Source organism: Danio aesculapii, chromosome 5 (assembly GCF_903798145.1).
Source record: "Danio aesculapii chromosome 5, fDanAes4.1, whole genome shotgun sequence".
Lineage (NCBI taxonomy): Eukaryota > Metazoa > Chordata > Actinopteri > Cypriniformes > Danionidae > Danio > Danio aesculapii.
Window position 1 is genome coordinate 33,621,805 of NC_079439.1, and position 20,218 is coordinate 33,642,022.

At 35.6% G+C, this 20,218-nt stretch overlaps 1 protein-coding gene across 3 annotated transcripts; it reads right to left on the reverse strand.

Moving 5' to 3' along the window:
- Positions 1–144: 144 nt before the first annotated feature.
- Positions 145–16,344, reverse strand: dab2 (DAB adaptor protein 2). Of its 3 annotated transcripts, none has more exons than XR_008837835.1 (15): positions 16,198–16,344; positions 12,428–12,671; positions 12,185–12,324; positions 8,464–8,562; positions 7,907–8,038; positions 7,707–7,790; positions 7,587–7,607; positions 7,456–7,506; positions 7,292–7,354; positions 4,503–4,638; positions 3,206–3,832; positions 2,910–3,121; positions 2,362–2,452; positions 1,371–1,414; positions 145–501 (listed from the first exon to the last, which is right to left on the reverse strand). XR_008837835.1 is itself a non-coding variant. In XM_056457997.1 (14 exons), exons 2-13 carry the CDS (start codon positions 12,555–12,557, stop codon positions 2,378–2,380), a joined length of 1,770 nt encoding a protein of 589 aa, XP_056313972.1. In that variant the 5' UTR covers positions 12,558–12,671; positions 13,406–13,505; the 3' UTR covers positions 145–501; positions 2,362–2,377. The 3 variants fall into 3 exon arrangements, 1 of the variants encoding a protein (XP_056313972.1); XR_008837834.1 differs by lacking the exon at positions 16,198–16,344 and adding an exon at positions 13,406–13,505; XM_056457997.1 differs by lacking the exons at positions 1,371–1,414; positions 16,198–16,344 and adding an exon at positions 13,406–13,505.
- Between the last annotated feature and the right edge of the window lie 3,874 nt (positions 16,345–20,218).

Sequence of the window (20,218 nt, forward strand, 5' to 3'; positions counted from 1 at the left end):
TATGGACTCACAGTTTCTATCTCACCTCTAGAGAATCCCTCAGTCCTGTAAACAACATTTACAACTAGATACGCAACACTAATTTTTGTACCCAATGATAAATTGAGAGCAAAAGACAAAGAAAAAAGAAACCCAAACACAACGCCAGATTTGTCTTTTTAATTAGGATTAAGCATTTTTACTTAATTATGAATGCACAGGAATACTTGCATAGAGGAAATCTCATGTACATAAGCATGACTTTTTTTTTTTTTTATTCTTTCCTTCAATTACAACCCTTTGTCAGCTACTTCACTGTGCAGCTCATTTCACATGTGACTTGGGGTTGATCAGTTAGAAAGGCACAGAAAGAGAGAGTACAGGAGATATACAGTGGGGATGAGAACAGCAGAGCACAGAATAAAAGTTTTCAAAACAGTGCTTTTCCAAGTAGAACGCTAAAAGCAGCTCTACAGTGCTTGTGTGGCCCTCTCGCTCAGCAGCTCTGGGTCAGCAGGTGTTCTGAAATGAAATACATGAACAACTAATTAGTTTAGATTTCATATATATATATATATATATATTAATTGTTGGGATGTTTTCATCCAATCTGGGGTGTTTTGAGTCAGTTTCAGCCAGCAGAAAGATTTTTGATGAAAAATCAAATTGAGAAAAATCTTTTTTATTTATTTATTTTTTTTTAAAGAAAAAAAAATAAATAAAAAATTCACTCTGGCCAAATTTATTACCCTTTTGTCAGGTTATGAATGAAAACATTCACCAAATTAAACTGCTGTAAAAATGCATCAGATAAATCTCAATATTTTTTTTTGCATAAATCAACCTCAGTCCTGGTCAAAACTACTAAATGTTTTTAAAATTGACAGGATTAACTCTTTAATTGCCAAATTATGTCACTGATCTAGTGAAAATAACAAAATGGCATTTTCAATATAAATAAAAAACAAAATAAAATAAAGAGTTGGACTGGATTTTTTTTATTACCGTTAATCAAAGTCTTAGACAAGTGAAACATTGCTTTTGATGCCTTGTTTTTGATAAATTTGTTCCTTGCTAATTTACTGTTGGTGGCTGTTTTTGCCCCATTAACTACCATAATAACCACATTTTTTTATTGCAAAACCATGACACCATATAATCATGCATTATTGATTGTTGGTAGTTTTCCCTGTTGGGAATAGGTGAATTGTCATTTTTACTGTTGATCATCAGTTGGCCCAGTTAACCCTTTAGATAGGCCTGTGCAAAAAAAAAAAAAAAAAAAAAAAAAAAAAAGCTTTTTCGTTTCTGGATTTTATATGGTGTATAACAGCAAATTAAAGTGTGTGTATGTGTGTCCGAGTGTGTGACAGTGACCTTTGTGCACTTACCTTGATGTGTCTTAGAAAATCTAAATGCATCTCAGCTCCCAGAACTACATGGAGTAAACAAAAACAAAGGCTGTGTATTTATGCACCATCAAATGTGGTTATAATGGAGGTCAATGGGGTAAAAACAGCCACCAACAGTAAATTAGAGAGAAAAACAAAACACAATACATCAAAGGCAATGCTGTTACTAATCGTTCACATGTCCCAAGACTGTGACAAAAAGGTAAAAAACAATTTGTTCCACAATTTCTTTTTATATTGAAAATACGTCATTTTGTGGTTTTTTTTTTAACAAATTAGTGACATCATTGGCAATTAAAGAGCTAAAATCCTGTAATTTTCTAAACAATTTAACAGTTGATCAGGACTGTTGTTTAATAACAGATGTATGCAAAAAAATATTTGATGCATTACAGCAGTTTAAATCAGTGGATGTTTTTATTCCCAGCATAACTAAAAGGGTAGTAAATTTGAACAGTGCACAGGGGCTAAGAAAACTAACCCTAACATATAGCTGAATTGACATTTCATTTGCATGTTCTTTAATACACAAATAAATACTGCAAGCTTCAGAACTGAGAAGCAACTCCGTGTCTTAATATATATATTCCAATCTATCCAAGTGAAAAAAAAAATGGTAAAGTCATTATAAAATGCATCATTGTATGGCATCAAGGAGATAAATATGTTGAGAGAGAATCAAACTCCCATATTGATCTTTCAGAGGATGTAAAGGATACAAAGCCCCCAAAAGCCACCTGTATGCAATGTTTTTGATGATGTGCCAGAGAGGGTGAAAAATAAATAATTTTCACTTGTTCCTAACATTTAAAAATAGACTGAATTATTCTTAACATGCTGCAGGGCAGATTAAAAAATAGATTTTTTTTAATGTTATAATTTTGGATTAAATCTCTCATTACAAATTTTTAGAAATCTAAAACTGTCAAAGCCAAATTAAATAAGTATGAATGCGTTTTTAGTTTCTCACCAACAGTGCTGATATTTCAGGCAAAGGGATTTCCCCCAAACGGGTCTCCAAAAGCATCTGCAAGAGCAGCATTCTGAGTGGCCTGAGTGCTCTATAATATAAAGCACAATGAAATGAACACACAAAAAAAGGATTAAAGTTGTAAATCACAAACACAGTACTAGGCATGGAACGATATCCGTTTAAGGTAAAAGTCAAGGTTTTAAAACCGCCAAAGTTTGTAAAGAAATCTGTGTTTTTAAAACTATTGAAGACAGCAGAAGTCAATAATTCATTTTAATTATTTAGCCTGAAATGTTTACTGCTCCAAAATACTTTAAATGGTTTCTCAAAACAAAATATTTTGTGTTCAAAAGGAAAACAAACACACACACACACACACACACACACGAGCAGTTGTTTTTTTACACAGATATTTAAAAATAATATATTTCAGAGCAGTAATCAGAGTACCATGAAACCAAGATATTTATTATCAAAGGTTATCATACCGTCAGAATCTTATACACAGCAACTCTATAAACCTTCAGAACTCAAAATGTACATACGGTGTTCATGAGTGGTGCCCCAAATGGGTTCACTCCAAAAGTGTCATCAAAAAGATCTGTGCCTGCTGCAGGAGCTGGGTTTGTGGGTGGAGGGACTGGATTAGGGGAAAAGGCCAAATCCAAAAGCCCTGTGGCTGGAGCTGGGATCAAACCTGCTGCCTGAGGTATTGCATCCATAGTAGGGATCAGCTGAGAAGCAGGTTTGGAGGTCCCTAAACATAAGAGCAACTGCAATTATCAAATGGCATCCAAACGATCACCACATTTTAATCAGCTGATGATTATTAAACATATACCATTGGAGTTAGCGGAGATTTGGTTTATTTCAAAATCATCATGATCTGCTGCCTCCTGAGCCAAGCCAACCTTATTGGAAAAGTACTGATCAAATGAGCCATTGGTGCTTGGATCAGGCCCTGGTTCTGGTTTCTGGGGTTTAACCATCTGGAAATTTTTGAACATGTCTTTTCCAGATTTACTCTCCTTCTCCCCAAGGGGGTCCAAAGCTGTAAAGGCACTTTTGACCACTGGGGGCTCTTCTTTCACTGGAGGACGGGGTGGAGGGCGAGGAGGAGCTACTGCACCCTGCTGCATTCCCATCATGGCATTGGGAGGCATCATGGGAGCAAACTGGTTTGGTTGGAAGGGACTAGTCACAGGACCAGGAGCAGGCCACGTCCCAACAGGTGCTGCGGTTCCCGGTTGACCCCAGGCTTGTGTGCCAGCTGGTGGACCGAAAGGCGAAGCTCCTTGCTGCCCCCATGCAGGTGCAGACAGGCCTCCAAAGGCAGATGGCTGAGGAAAAGGTCTTGGGGGTCCTGGAATTGTTACTTGAGGAACACCGGCCTGAGGAGGGAACATTGTGGCTGTCTGACCCCAAGAGACTTGAGCTGTCCCTGGAGCATGGCCAAGAGACATGGACCCTACAAATTATGAAAATATTAAATATGCAAAAGTTAATGTTTGAGAAAAAATAAAAAATTCAAACATAAAGTGAAAGTACAGTAGTGGCAGAAATCAGGAGGAAATTTTACATCTTCGACTTTATTTAAAATATTGTTGTATGGATATAGATTTATTGCATAAATGAGCTTAAAGTGTAAAACCTTAATGTGCTCCACACTTTAATTGTGGTTATGCAAAGAGGCGTCATAAACAAGGAATGCAATTGAGAATGGCTGCTAATTAGATAGATAAATGGAGAACAAAAGAACTGCATGCTTTATTTCCTGAGAGTTTGATTTTTCTATGCAATTTTGCATTGTAAAACTCATATTTGGACAAAATTGGCAACTAATTGTCATTGAAAAACAAATTTCATGTTTTGCTCCTCGAAATTTGATTTCTTATATTTTGATTGTTTTGATCTGATCTCCTTTTGAAAGCCAATATTTTGCCCGCCGCAATCACCACTTTTGGCCTCTACTATGTGGGGAATGTAATAGGAAAAAAAAAATAAATCAAATAAAAAGGAAAACCTCACACACCAACAACAATTACAGGATTCCATTCTGCTTCTGAAAATAATTAAAACATTTTAAAACTAGTAATTTCTCACATGCTAGAGTATAATGATAAGAAAACGCATTATACCAAAAGCATTGATAGTGGAGGATGGTGTGGAGTTGAACAGGTCTGCTGGAATGGAGGAGTTCTGATTTGATGCCTGAGACTCATTTTGGGCAGGTGGAGCAAACAGTCCAGATCCAAACAGGTCATTACCCGGTGACTGCAGATACACATTGATCATTTAATACTTTAGGATAAAATTACATTGTCAGTTAAAATGAAAAAAAAAAAAAAAAACATAATATAACAGATTTTAAAACAAAACTATACTTAAGAGCCCACAACTATATATCTATATCTAGTACTTGCACTACACATATTACAAGTGAAGGAACATAAAATAAAATAATTTAAAAATATATTATAAATGCTTTTCTTAATATAGCTCTTTAAATGAAAATACAGCTAATCTCAATACTAATATTTGCCAAGACATTGCTGCGCACAACCTAAATTAAAAGTAAAAGATCCTTAGAATCAGTGAATCCAGCTTAGTTTAAGAGCATAAAACTTGGCATGTTGCTCATGCAAAGTTGCAAAAATCAACTCTATCCAAGGCTAACAAAGTCATGTCCCTCAACAGGTTTTGGCAGTTTAAATCCATATTTCACCACGTGTCTCCAAAAAAAAAATAAATAAATAAATAAATAAAAGCACACCTTTCCCAAAACCCATAATTCCAGAGTTCTAAGAGACAGACTACAAGGACTTTAGGAACAATCATTAAAATCGACACTAGGCATGAGATAACCAGTTTCAAGGTTTGCTGCAGTTTGAAAAAATTAGAGGTTTTAAAAAGTGCTAAAATTAAGGTATATTCAAGTTTGTGTTTTTTTTTTTTTTGTTAAAATGAAATGTGTTTTTGAAACTAATGAAGATTTGCAGAAGTCAATGATTCATTTGAATTGTATAGCCTGACATGTTTACTGCTCCAAAATATTATAAATATTTCCCAATACTCCCGATTAGGCAGGGGTCAGTGTACCTAATATATATATATATATATATATATATATATATATATATATATATATATATATATATATATATATATATATATATATATATATATATATATATATATATATATATATATATATATATATATATATATATATATAAATAAAATAATATGCAAGCTGGTTATCATACCTTCAGAAACTTACACTGACCCCTGCCTAATCGACACATGCTTTGTCAAGCCTCACTGCCTATACGCAGGAGGAACATGGAATACTTTTACTTAAAAAATAAAGCTAGTGCCATTTTGTGAACTTCAGTCCTTTTAGTCTCTCTCAGCCTTTGGACGTGCAGTCGTGCAGAATGTGACCTCACTAAGTAGTTTCTCTTATCAAACGTTCACCTTCTCACTCCTCCGTGCACATCTAGGCTTGAGGTTTTGAGGTGGAGGGCAGAGGGCCATCAAGCCTCCATTTTGAACAGAAGTTGAGGGGTTGGTTTGAAACAATGACTTATTTGATCCATTACACAGAGGAGCTTGGAGGACAGGGGGATCTGAGCTGTATAACCCATTTGTGATGGGTGGGTTGTTCAATGAGATGCTCAAAAAAGGATTCTGACTAAAGATGGAATTTGTTTCACCATTCAGATCACTTATCGGTAGCTGGTGTACTTGCTTATTTGGACTCTCGTTTGATAACTGGGAATCAAACAGTTTATTAAACTGTTGACTTTTTGGAGAGGGGTCTTCACTTGAGTCTGGCCCGTTCAGGAGAAAACTAGAAAAATCTGACTCGTTATTAGAGGAAAACACAGAATCTGATTGATCATTCAAGGGAGAAAAGGGATCGTCGCTGAAGGGATCTGAACTCAAAGTTGGGAAAAGATCTGATGTGGATGAAGGGGATTTGTCAGATGGTTTATTGCAGAGGGGAGATGGGTTTGTGATGAAAGGATTTTCGTGATTTACTTGATTCCCAAACAAATCAGATAATTCAAGCAGCAGAACACTGTCAGGCTGGTTTAAGAGAGAGAAAGAAATGGGTAGATTCTGTGAATCACTGAAAAAAAAAGTTAGCTAAAATGAACAATTTCTGATTGTAAAATCATTCAGCATCAGAAAAATGAGATGAAAATTCTCAAACATTAAAAGCATACAACAGTTTTATTCATTTTTACCTCTTATTAGAATATCTTCATTTTTTCCCCTTGCAAAATGTAACGACTAACAAAAATGTAAAAAGTTTACCATGATTTCAGGATGATTGCAATGACTCTCCTTTAAACCACTAGACTAATAAGTTACTAGAAATGTGATCGCTTCTACTAAAACTAGTTTTTTTTAATAGGGAAGAGAAAAAAAAAAAAAAAAAAAAAAAAAATAATAAATAAAAAAAAAAAAAAAAACACAACTTTGATAAACGTAATTGGATGCAAACACCAAAACAAGATGTAGTCTTTAAGCCATACACTGTCAGAATGCAATTGAAGTGAACTTTTTCCCATTTTTTGTGTTTGGGTGCCATCTGCTGGCCAATAGTACCTTCCTAAAAATAAAACCTGCCACTGAGCTTAACTCCTCTGTTAAAAACAGCCACTGTAAATGCTTGAGACCCTTGAATGAGAATCGATGACTGTTGGACAGCTTTTGTTAAAAATCAATAGAACACACTGACAAAGCCTTTAGTGTAATAAATAAAATATCTGTAGAATATGTATAAAAAAAAAATAAAAAACCCATGACGAAATCAAATTATGAATGTCAATCCTAATTCACTCATTTCTAAAATCTGGGAATTTGTTCATGATACATATTTAATAAACATTGCAAACTTGTACACTAGTGTCATTACCGTAGGAGAATGAATGTCAGGTGGAGTGGACATATCACCAAACAGGTTCATCTGCTCTACACTCTAAGAACACACAAACGGAGTCATGTAGGTCAATTTCTGAGGATTAAAAAGTCCTATTTAGAGTCAATGATGTAATTTTCTATGAAGTTGCAAACACTTACTTTTACAGCATTTTCTTTTCCATCCAGAGCGAGTAAAGCATCGCCACCATTCTAATGTCAGAACATCAAGACAACACATGAAAGACTGCATTCAAATAAAAGCTGAAATACTGTGCAGTGTTCACACCTACCTCAGTGCCATTTCCCTCACCCTGCAAAACAGTTAATGTTAATAAAACAACATTTCAGAACAATATTCCTTTTAAACAGCAACAATTTAAGACATTGTCTATATTTTATATACACATCACCTTTTGTCCAGCCTCCTGCTCTTTCTTCTTCATATTAAAGATCAACTGAAACAAATCCTTCAAATCAATGACTAGAGGCTCAGCCTGTAAGAGACAAATTGTGCAAAGATAAACAAGTGTTCTTCCATGTTTTGCATAAACCATCACATCCACTTGTCAAATCTGCATTTTTAGTTATATTTTCCGTTTGATAAACTAACCTGCTGAGCTGTTTTAATAGCAAAAAATTGATGCTGGCCCTCTGCTCCACAGACATATCCAAATGCCCGGTTATCAGTGACATCACGAGCAATGAAGGAGATCTTATTCACCACATGTTCATGCTCAATCACCTGAAAGAGATCCAAAGCATGATTAGACACGGAGTGTTCTATAAAGTCAATACTGACTTTTTTGATTAAAGCTATGGTCACACTGGGCTGTGTGTGCGCGAAATTCTGGCGTACGGTGCTGCGAAAAGGGGAGGGATTAAACAAGATGATTAGACATTTAAAAAAAAGTCAACGTTTGCGTAATATATTAAATTTCTGTCCAGAGGTTGTGTTTTAATCCTCAATTGGTCTCACGCAGTAAAGTGATGCGATTTCGCAGGTCAGAGTTCACCAAGCTTGAACTTTGCACCGCAGCGACATGCGAAACTTGACGCATGACCTTGTGTTTCTGGTCTGACGCATTCGCGTACGTATGAATGGAAGTCTATGGGAGGAAAAGCCCAATGTGACCACAGCTTTACTGAAGAGTCTCTGGAACCACTCACCCCAGTTTTCTCATCAACAATTTTGATTCCTGTTAAAGAGATGTTTATCCATATTCTTTGCTTGTGCTTGCCTTGAGAACGAGCAGCTATTGCCATGCCCTGCACACAAAACAACAAAATCACTGTACAATTAACGAACAATAATTACTGTAGTTATGATAAAATAACAGCAGCAAAGTCATGTGAAGAAGAAAAAAAAAAGATGGTCCGCTTTCATCAGAATTTTTTATATAAAAGTAATTTTCACATAAAAAAAAAGTGTAATACATGTTAGAATGCAGCTACAATTATACATAAAAAATCTGCACAATGACTTGGTTTTGTTTGTTTTTAAATCAAGACATCAAACTAAATATTTTTTAAAAAATAAGTATTTTTTTTTAACTTCTGCAATGAAAATAATAAACTAAGAGCAGCCATGTGCGTTTCATTGTGTAAATTAATTGGTGAATGAGTCAATGATTCAATAAATCAATTCATTTAAAGACTTGCTTGCTTCTTGTCTAAATAAGATTATATTAAATTGTCATCCATTAAAACTGGGATTTGTATTAGTCTTCGTTTATCCATCATAAGCTTAAACCAGATAAGGAAGTAACTAGCATAAATAAAGTTTAATTATTGTCAAATTTCTCAACAGACACCCATTTTCCCTCAATATTCTGATGACAGATTAATATGGACAGACCAGCCCAGCTGTGAGACAGCAGCCACATTTGACTAAGTATTCAGCGGTTCATGAAGGCTTGTATGCGTTCACGGAGTTTGTTGCATGGCTCTCTCTGCAATGCTGTCAGGGCTGACACGGCCAACCTGTTTGTGTGCAGTAAGCATTTTTGTCGGGAGTGCTTTAGGAGAATGGCGGACTTTGTCTTTTATCAGTCGAGTTTGTTACTGTTCAGACATATAACCCATCTGTGCTGCTGTTCGCCTACGTTTAAAATCCTCCAGATTACGGTCAGGGCTAATAGTTGGAAAAGATAGGGAAAGAGACCTGCTGTACTGCTTTGCACTGTGTCTGCATTAAGAACCAGGGATTGAGGAGGAGAGAAGTCCTCCTCATTTATAATGTTTACATACCGTGATTAAATCTTCTATTATTAGAAAATAGGATGTTAAACTTTCTGCACAACCTTATACTTCAGATCCAGTAAACATTCCACTGAATCAAAATAACCTACAGTGCTTCAAAATCAGAGAACAGGAAGAGCTAGATAAAATTATAAATAGTTCTAAACCAACTAAGTGTATGTTGGACGCAATTCCAACAAAAATTACTGAAAGAATTGCTACCTGTTATAGGAGAACCTCTTCTTAACATTATCAACTCTTCTTTATCTTTAGGCCATGTTCCAAATCCTTACAAGTTAGCTGTTATTAAACCTATTAAGAAACCACAACTGGACCCCAGCAACTTAGCTAATTATAGGCCTATTTCTAATCTTCCATTTATGTCTAAAATACTAGAAAAATAGTTTTTGCTCAATTATGCTCCTTTCTGCAGACAAACAATTTTTGAAGTGTTCCAGTCAGGTTTCAGGACTCACAGTACAGAAACCGCAATAGTGAAAATAACCAACGATTTACTCTTAGCTGCTCACCAAGGGTGCATCTCGCTATTCGTTTTACTTGATCTTAGTGCCGCATTTGACACCATCGACCACAATATCCTCATAAATTGCTTAAACCAATGTAGAGCCTGTCCCTGGACACCTGTAGACTTTAGGTCATACTTAACTGACCGTTACCAGTTTGTGAATATTAATGGACAGCCTTCACAAGTCAGCCCAGTTAAGTACAGGGTGCCTCAAGGATCAGTTTTAGGCTCTTTGCTGTTTACAATATACATGCTACCCCTGGGAGACATTATTAGAAGACATGGGATCAGCTTTCACTGCTATGCAGATGATACTCAATTATATATTTCAACTAAACCTGATAAGATGTCTGAACTGTCTAAGCTAACAGAGTGTATTAAAGATGTTAAAGATTGGAAGGTTGGTTTCTCTTAAACTCAGACAAAACAGAATAACTTATTGGGCCTAAATCCTGTACACAGCAGATCTCACAACTCAATCTACAGTTAGAGGGATAAAGTTAGCGTTAGCTCTACTATAAAAGATCTGAGTGTCATATTAGATCGCAATTTAACCTTTAAAAAAAAATCATACATCTAATGTCACAAAAACTGCCTTCTTTCATCTGAGAAATATTGCCAAGTTACGAAGTATGCTATCCATCTCAGATGCAGAAAAGCTAGTCCATGCTTTAAAGACTTCTAGGCTGGATTACTGTAATGCTCTGTTTGCTGGCTGCCCAGCATCCTTTATTAATAATCTTCAGCTAGTACAAAATGCAGCTGCCAGAGTTCTTACCAGGTCTAGAAAATATGATCACATCACCCCAATTCTATCCTCCTTACACTGGCTGCCTTTTAAGTTTCGTATTGAATTTAAAATATTGCTTCTTACCTATAAAGCTTTAAATAATCTAGCTCCTATTTATCGAACCAACCTTGTCTCGCTACAATCAAACCCGCTCTTTAAGATCAGGTCGAGCATTCTCATTTATGGCTCCTAAACTCTGGAATAGCCTTCCTGATAATGTCCGAGGCTCTTGCAGTTCAAAACTAAAGACCTATCTTTTTAGTAAATCATACACTCAGGGCACCACTTAGCGGTGTGATACATGAATGTGCCCCACGCAGGTTTTTGCATCTTGTTCATAAACACTATGAACAACAGCTACGCTAATTATTCTCCATTTCCACCTGTGGATACTCATCCCGAGGCCCTCACAGACTATGCAGCGCCACTGATTAGATCCAGACCAGCGACGAGACAACCCCAAGGTTGGACCAGGCCGTATCCTGAGCAGCCGCTGAGGTGGTCATGGAGGAGTGAAGAGCATGAGACTGATTCCTGTGATGCTCCAGGGACAGACAAGTCGTCGCTGAGGTCCAGCATTCTCCAACCTCCGGCGCCTAGACTGCAGGTCTGCACAAGACGTTTGGCCATAGCAGAAATGGTCGTGCCCAACTGAGCCTTGTTTCCCTCTAGGTTTTTTTAATTCTTCATTTTTCGCCAATTGGTGAAATTTTTTCCCCCTCGCTGCTGTTGCCACTGGCTCGCATGGTTCGGGATCTGTAGAGCTGCGAATCGATGGATTTGCTCTTCAGTGTTGGACTGTCAGTAGTGATTGACCACACTGAACAGAGCTAAACTGAACTGAACTTAAACACTGAAAACTGAACTACACCCTTTCAATTTACTATGATCTTCTATGTGAAGCTGCTTTGACACAATCTACATTGTAAAAGCGCTATACAAATAAAAGGTGAATTAAACTGAATGATAATCTTTATAATGACGTAACAAATTGTGGTTATTAAATTATAAATAGCCTATCATAGATCACTACATTAAAACTACTGTTTATTTCTTTGCATTTTAACTTTGTAAACTAAAAATCATGCCTCACATTTTGCATTAGATTTATTTATATTTTGAGCTGGTGAGCCCACTGACAAAAGCCCTTCTTTTTCCCCTGCTTTGCTGGCCACGCCCACTCCTCCCTCTGCTCGCAGCAATCCACGCCCATCATGAAGCATTTTCTAAAAAAAATCTGAGGTAGACTGAAAGAGGGTGGGTGGTTTCATGTCCACATGAAATAAAAAAAATAAAAATAAACAAACCATAAGGCAGCCATCTTGTATCAGTACCTTTAGTTTCATCATGGAATCCTGACACATTTTATCCCCTCTTGCATCTTGAACATCATCCACACCAATAAGTTTGGCTTTAAATCTCACTCCATCACCCTGAAATCTGGCAAGGAGGAACTCATCTGTCTTCTCTGGGACTGTTAAGGACGACAAACTCATAATTTAATAATATAATAAAAATTCAATCATATATATCTAGCTATAACTCTGCACTGATAAAAAGAGGAAGCCAGACTGTACTTTTTCTCCTTTCCTTCCAGAATGAAGTTCTGGTCACGGGTGCAGTGGTTGTGACAGATGTTGGTTCAGTGGTTGATGCTGGTTCTGCTGGTACCACAGTAACAGGCTCAGCTTCAGGTGACTGTGACATGGTGAGTGCGTTGTTGCAGGAAAATTAAAGCAAATAAAAGTGAAGGAAAAAAAAGAAAATAAGGGAGGGGGGACAGGTGGGATATTCAGCAAGCACACATTCTCAGCGCTGGGCCTGGATGGAGGATGGAGATAAATGACAGAAAGTTAGCCAAAAATGAGACCAATATCTCTTTCATTCACAATATTTATGGATTCATTCATTGCGATATTAACTACCACTAGCAACCACCTTTTTTCCCCCATTTACATGTTCAAATTTAGAAAGTCTCATAAGCACATTTAATAATAATAAAAAATTACAGTATAGTAGAGCCATAGTAGAGATATAGATTTTGCTAGTGAAAAAAATAAGAGGAAGTAGAGGAAACCATGTCAGCAGGAAAACGCTTCCTGCTTAGTAGGCAAAACAAAAAGTGCCAAATAAGTTCTCCCATTCCTGAAATATAATACAGGAATCAAAATGACATTAAAGGGTAAAATCATCACAAGGCTGCAAGAAGTAGTCCCTCATTTAATAAGTATACCTATCTCCAATAGTAAAAGCTCATTTCAATCATGGAATCAATAAAAGTGCATTTTAAAATCAAATCAAAACAGATGCCCTGTAACACTAAGAAATAATGAGCACAGAATCATCATAATCATCATCATCATCATCACCACCATTTCCTCAGAAAAAGGTTGCATCCCAACCAAAATCAGTTACACCACTCAAGAAAGATACACCAACAAACAAGTAACTTCTGCACAGACTTTAGTTAAATCAAATTAAATTGCCTTATTTAACCAAAGAATCATTTGACCAAAAAAAATATATATAATAATTAAATAGTTTGAAAGGCATACCTTGAGCAGAAAACAGCGCTTGTGTATTTCTCAGCAGAGAGAGGAATGAGAGAGCAAGAGCAAAGGTGGACTGATCAAAGGTTGAGCAATTAAAACTTGTTAATCCTTTTCCAGCAGCTCATCTGCCCTAAAAACACGTCGCAAATCCCATGATTCTCAAGATTAACCAAACATCTATCAGTGCTTCTCCTAGGGCAGAACTACTTTTCCCAGTTTATATGAAGGGGAAAAAAAATCTGATGAACTCAGATAATCTGTTCCTGATCCACGATAAATTTGTAATAACCCATATGTAGACAAGCTTATGCAATTACATAACTAAAGCAGCAAATGCCAAATGCAGTGAAAATATGAGAAAACAGCGCTGAAAAATAAATATGAGGGCCCATTCCAATGGCAGATACATCCAAATGGATGCCAATTGCCATCATGCATTAACGTTTTATAATTAACCCAAAGTTCTATCTGGTCATAAGACCATGAGCAGCATGCTCATCATTTTCTTTCACAAGAGGGAGGAAGAAAGAAGAAAAAAAAAAAAAAAAAAAAAGGACCATGGCACCCTACTTTTTCCAAGTGGAATTACATATTAGTATACATTAAATAGAAGCAGTAAAATGGGCTAATCAAGTTAATGACTGTCACAAAAAGAAATTACTTCTAGAATAATTCAAATTTAGGTAAACCTTTGAATTCTCAAATGGTAAAAAAGTGATGTTTTTATGACCCTCAACAGCTGACAAAGACAGTCCAAAGCAGAGATATGAAGAGTTTATCAGCAGAGTTATCATCAAGAGCGGAAAACAGTGGCAGAATTGCTGTTAGATAACTCATTACAGCCAGGTGTGCAGTGTCAAACATAAGACAACCATAAAGCAAGAGTAGCAAGAGAATGAGTGAAAAAAAAAAAATCCAAGCTGTAATCTGCATCCCCACCTCACACGAGGACATAATATAATGGTGATAACATTTTTACATGATCATTAAATCTTTTTGCTGTGAAGTGCAAGTTCCTTTTAAACATGAAGTAAAAGTTACTTTTAAACAAGGGTTTTGGAGCAGTATTCCAATTATAATGCACACATCACAAGCAACAACCAGTTAAACAGTTTAATATCAGCCATTTCCTGCAGCTGATCAGCTAAACAAGATGAGTAAAAATCTTACAGCTTATCATTGAAACACAGGTGTCCATGTAATGTCTACCAATTCATAGATTTTGCATAATCCCTCAATTACTTTAGGACATTACATACATTAAAAAACATCAATTGATAAATCAAGAGAACTTGGATACATTTTAATTGCCCACTTGCTTCAGGAGGAGTTTAAGATATATTAATTTAATTTATATTCATAAATGTGCGCATCATGTCTTATGGCTACATGTGACCCTGAGCCAGAAAGCAGTCTAAAAGCTAAATAATAATAATAAAAAAAAAGAAAAGTTCTGTTAATAATAATATTAATAATAATAATAATAATAATAATAATAATAAGCAGAGAAAAATAACTTTGATTGGATTCAAATTAAGAATTTAGCAAAGCATATTACTAAAATAAAAAAAAAATACAATGATACATTTACACTAGAAACATTTATAAAAAAAAAAAAAAAAATTTACCTTTTATCTGATTTTGTAGCACAAAAAGAAAGAAAATCTATAATTTTAATACACAATACATTTTTGCCTATTCTCAAATTATACCCATGTAACAAGACTCCAGGGTCATACGTAAACCAACCCAGATTAGCAAATGCACACAAGGACCAATTTCACAAGAAATGTCACAAGAAAACACTTAGGATGCACAAATGTGTGAGACTGGGACCATCTATTTAAAAGGGGATACTACTGCTAGAGCAAAGAAGAAAGAAAAAAAAATACTAATAACATTAGAAACAAACAAATCAACAGTTAACTATTAAAACCTTTGCAGTTTAATGTATTCTGTGGTGTGGGTGGCACATAAATGTCTTCTATAAAAAAAATAAATAAATAAAAAAAGGGTCTAGAAGAAACCCACAGGGGCCATTAGAACTTCTATTAAAACGATCGATAAAATATGGTAAAACATTAAAGTGGTTAAATTTTATGATTGGGTTTGTTTGAGCACAACATTCGGTGAAATGCCTCACATAATAACTTGTTTATACTCAGATGAGGACTTGTTCTAATGGTCCTGGTTGCTCAGTAACTTAAATGAACCCAAAAGTCACAAAAGTTTCATTAAAACAGAGGATTCAGCAACAGTTGAGGGTGTTCATAAACTGACGCACATCAGCACTATTACAACCAGCAAAGTTACATATTAGCCATGCACAAAATGCCCAATGCATTACTAATAGTACAGAATAAAATGATAAATACATAAACAACCTTTAGCAAAACATAACACTTATGAACTTGGTCAAGGTTATAATTGATTTACTAAAAGACACGATTTTTCTCCACTACCTACTGGAAATTGTGGTACAATACTAAACTTGTTCTGTGGTTTTACACAATAGCCTATATACGTTAAGTACACACAATTGTTTGCACATGTTTGTATTTAGTGTTTGAAAAATATATAGAAAGAGGCTCGTGGTCTTTTATGGCACGTGGCCAAGTTCAAGCTCAGCTCAACACCTGTAACCACGCCAAGTCTATTTAAATGTAACCAAGCTCCGTAACTTTTCTTTTATCTTAGGTGATTAATACATTCGTACAACAACAAGCGCCAAACTGATAGGATTATGTTAAGACAAATATCAGAAAGCCAGAGAAAACAACAGAAGCTGCGCTTACCGCAATCGTGCATTCTTGAAATCCGCGCCTGAAACAATGATAACAAACTCAGGATGGTGCAGATGAGCGTGGATAGTTTGTATGAGAGAGTGAGTGAGTCACCCAAAGCACTCTTTTGAGCAGACACAGGCGCTCCTCGGCCTCCTCAAATTGTGCCAAACTCACTAAGAGAGACTCGAGCGCCTCCCGCAGGTATCGCGCACCTTCACTCCGCCTTTATAAGCCCATTTCTGCCCGTACATTTCCCACAACCGCAACCTTGAGAGGCTGAAGAACACAAGCCTATTTGTTCCGAATTAATCAGGCCCTGTCTCTTGAAAGGTTTGTTAAAATGAGAGTTTATAGAGCTTATATTTCAAAATGTTTTTTTTTTCATTTAGTATTGAGTAATTCTGAAAGCCACAAATTCTTCTATATGCTTCGTTCCTCTGCTGACATTTAAGAGTCAGGGTGAGTGAAGAGGAAGAAAAATGACAGAAAATGATAAAGAAATGCCATGCAAGAGTTTCCTTCTTATGTTAAACACAAATAAAAAGATTTAAAAATATGTCAAATATTGTTAAATGGTATTTAAAAAATGTTTTAATGTCAAAAGATTCTTGTTTTAAATATGTCCTAAAAGATTTTTTGCTTTACTGTAAAACACAACAGTCAACATTATCTAATGAAATGAAATTTACTGAAATTTTTATACTACTCCTTTGAAAAGAGTTTTGAACTCGGTGTTGAAGGATGTGTTAATTTATAAACCTCATTACTTCAACTTAAATGGAGTAAGTTTACAGTTCTCAGATTAGTTTTTGAACTCAAATGGTTTGTAGCAATCGGTTTCCTCAAACATTTTGAGTCGTCTTAACTTATTAGGCTTTACAGTATAGTTGGTTTGAGTTCTCTTCATTTATTGGGTTTTACTGTGCTCAAGTTGCTTCGTTTACTCAAATGGATTAAGTTCACAGTACTCATTAGGATTAGTGTTTGAACTTAAATGATTTGTTGCAATCAGTTTCCTCAAATCGTTTGAGTTACCTTAATTTTTGGGGTTTTACAGCGTACTCTGTAAAAAATTATATGATCAATTAGTCATGACAGCATATGTTTATAGATCATTGTAACTTATTAAACTAAGTTAATCATGTTCTAACTTAATTGTATAAGTTACGCGAGTGGTTTTTAGTCAGGTTAACATAATATAAGTTCAATGGACTCATAGGGTTAATTTGATTCAGCTTAAAAATGTAAGGCAACCAGAATTTTTTTTAAAGTGTATAAACTATTCCTACTCTAAATTAGCGTGTGTCTTCTGTTCATCAAGGTACAAAATATACAATTCTTTCATTTATTTATTTGTTTATTTATTTTTAACTGAAACAGAACACATTTTAATCATCTAAACAATAACGTAAATGTAAAGTGATGATGCTTTAGAACACATTTTCCCAAGTTTGGTCAATCTACAATGAATAAAGTGCTAAAAGTACATTGTTTGTTTATTACTTTTTTTTTAAAGATGTATAAATTACACAACTGACAAAGCAAAAAAGGTCTAGATGGTGTATTTTTGAGTTTTCAATACTTTTCTTGACCAATCTTCTCTTTGACATGCAAAAATATCTTAACTATATCTCATTTTTGGTTTGAAGCTTGGCCAGTCTGAAGAATACTGCATATTAAATATTATCAGTTGACATCAGTCATTTCTTAGGGCTGATCAGACAATCAAAATAATAGAGTAAAAATCTTACAGCTTATCATTGTAGAACACGTATTTAAAAACCCATGAAAGGGTGTTCATGTAATGTCTGACAGTTTACAGTTTTTTCATAATCCCTCAATTACTTTATAGGACATCACTTACATTAGAAACATCCATTGAAAAATCAAGAGAATTTGGATACCTTATATAAAATAATAATATTAATTATAATTTTTAAAAAGCCCACCTGCTAGAACACAATGCTCTCACCTGAATGACTGACTATTTTGAAAAATGTGAGCATCAAGCCTTGTGGCTATATGTGACCCTGAACCAGAAACCACACAGTAAAAAATCAGTTAAAACAGCCGTTATATTTCAGACATTTACCGTAAAATAACGGACTTTAAGTAACAGAAATGTCCTTAAATTTACATTTCCGGTAAATTTCTGTAATTTACCATCAGTTATTTTACGGAAATGTCTGTAATTTAACGGCCGTTATTTTTACGTTTTTTTTTTTTCTAGCAACTTATCTGCCGGAAAAAGAATGTAAAATAACAGTTTTTTCTTTTTACAGTGCGGTCATGAGGGTCATTTATCTAAAATTTAGACACACACAGTCTAGAAGCCAAATAAAAAAAGTTTTGTTGACATTGTCTGACAGAGAAAAACTGTTTAAATTGTATTCAAATTAAGAGTTTAGCAAGACATATTACTAAAACTAAATTATTGACACATTTACACTATACCATTTCATAGAACAATCTTTACTTAATAATAAATAAATAAATTAGATTTTTCTAAACTTTTTTTTTAAAGGTGCATAAATCACAGAACCGACAAAGAAAAAAGGTCTCTTCAACAATATTCTCCTTGATGCACAAAAATATCTTAAATGAATCTCATTTTTGGTTTTAAGCTTGGCAAATCTGAAGAATACTGCACAAACCGCACATAAGAATAGTGGCCAAAAACAGGAAAAGAAGAGATAAGTGCAGTTCATGTCCCCCAGCACCTTCCTGAGTGAGCCGAGAGGAAGTGTCTGAAACATTAAAAAGTGGTGTTCTCAGCACATAGCTTTAGCATACAGGACAGGATCTATGTTGATGGATCTCCACTTCGCCTGGACAACATTCCTCTTTGACCCTGCACAAAGAATCCCTCAGAGCTGTGTTGTTTTGTGGCATGGCTGAATTTAATGTGTGGAGAAGACAGCTGACTTGGCACAGATTTAGTGCATGTTTCTGATAGGTCACTCTGAAAACAGGGAAAAAGATTACAGAGCTTTAATACTCGGTGTCAATAGTCACTTTTTTTCTAGCAGTTCTCTTGCTGTTAATAATTGTGTGCACTTTAATTTCAAATTAATAAACCAAAAGACAGGAAGGTTGTAGTTTTGAGCCTTCATGTAATTCGAGAAACACTGGAAACCTATAACAAATGTGTGCAAAATAAGAGCTAAAGGCCAAAATTATTAATAAAAAAAGGGAACCAAGCCCTAAGGCAGGGGTGTCAAACTCAGTTCCTGGAGGGCTGCAGCTTTGCAGTTTAGTTCCAACCCTAATTTAACACACTTGATCAAACTAATTGAGTGCTCTAGGCCTGTTTGACACCTACAGATAGATGTGTTGAAGCTGGGCTGGAACTAAACTCTACAGGACTTTGAGTTTGACACCCCTGCCCTAAGGCATGCCATTTGTGAGAATCACTCAATGATCTGAAATATTTAATTTGAACAAACTGTATTATTTATTTAACTTATTTGAGTCCAAAGGGGTAAAATGGTGGCTCAGTGGTTAGCACTGTCACATCACAGCAAGAAAGTCGCTGATTCGGGTCCCAGCTGGGTCCCCTGGCTATTCTGTATGGAGTTTGCATGTTCTCCCCGTGTTGGCATGGATTTCCTCCAGGTGCTCCGGTTCCCTCCAGTCCAAAGACATGCGCTATAAGTGAATTAAATAAACAAAGTTGGCTGTAGTGTATGAGTGTGTGAATGAGTGTGTATGGATGTTTCCCAGTACTAGGTTGCAGCTGGAAGGGCATCCGCTGTGTAAAACACATGCTGGATAAGTTGGCGGTTCATTCCGCTGTGGCAACTCCTGATGAATAAAGGAACTAAGTCAAAGGAAAATGAATGAATGAATGAATTTGAGTCCAACCTAATAAATATGATCTAAACCATAGGTGTTCCTGCGAAGGGCCGCAGCTCTGCACAGTTTTGCTCCAACCCTATCAGATACAGCTGATCCAAATAATCGAGGTGTTCAAAAGAGTCATGAACGCCTTCATTAGTTGAATCAGCTGTGTCAGGACAATCTATGTTGT

What these genes read in the sequence shown, in the direction of transcription:
- dab2 (XM_056457997.1), bottom strand. Translation starts at nt 12,557, where the DNA reads ATGTCACAGTCACCTGAAGCTGAGCCTGTTACTGTGGTACCAGCAGAA. An exon ending in GAAAAGAAAATGCTGTAAAA is followed by an intron (nt 7,355 to 7,455) that starts GTAAGTGTTTGC and finishes GTGTGTTCTTAG; the next exon opens with AGTGTAGAGCAGATGAACCT. An exon ending in GGGCACCACTCATGAACACC is followed by an intron (nt 2,453 to 2,909) that starts GTATGTACATTT and finishes TTTATATTATAG; the next exon opens with AGCACTCAGGCCACTCAGAA.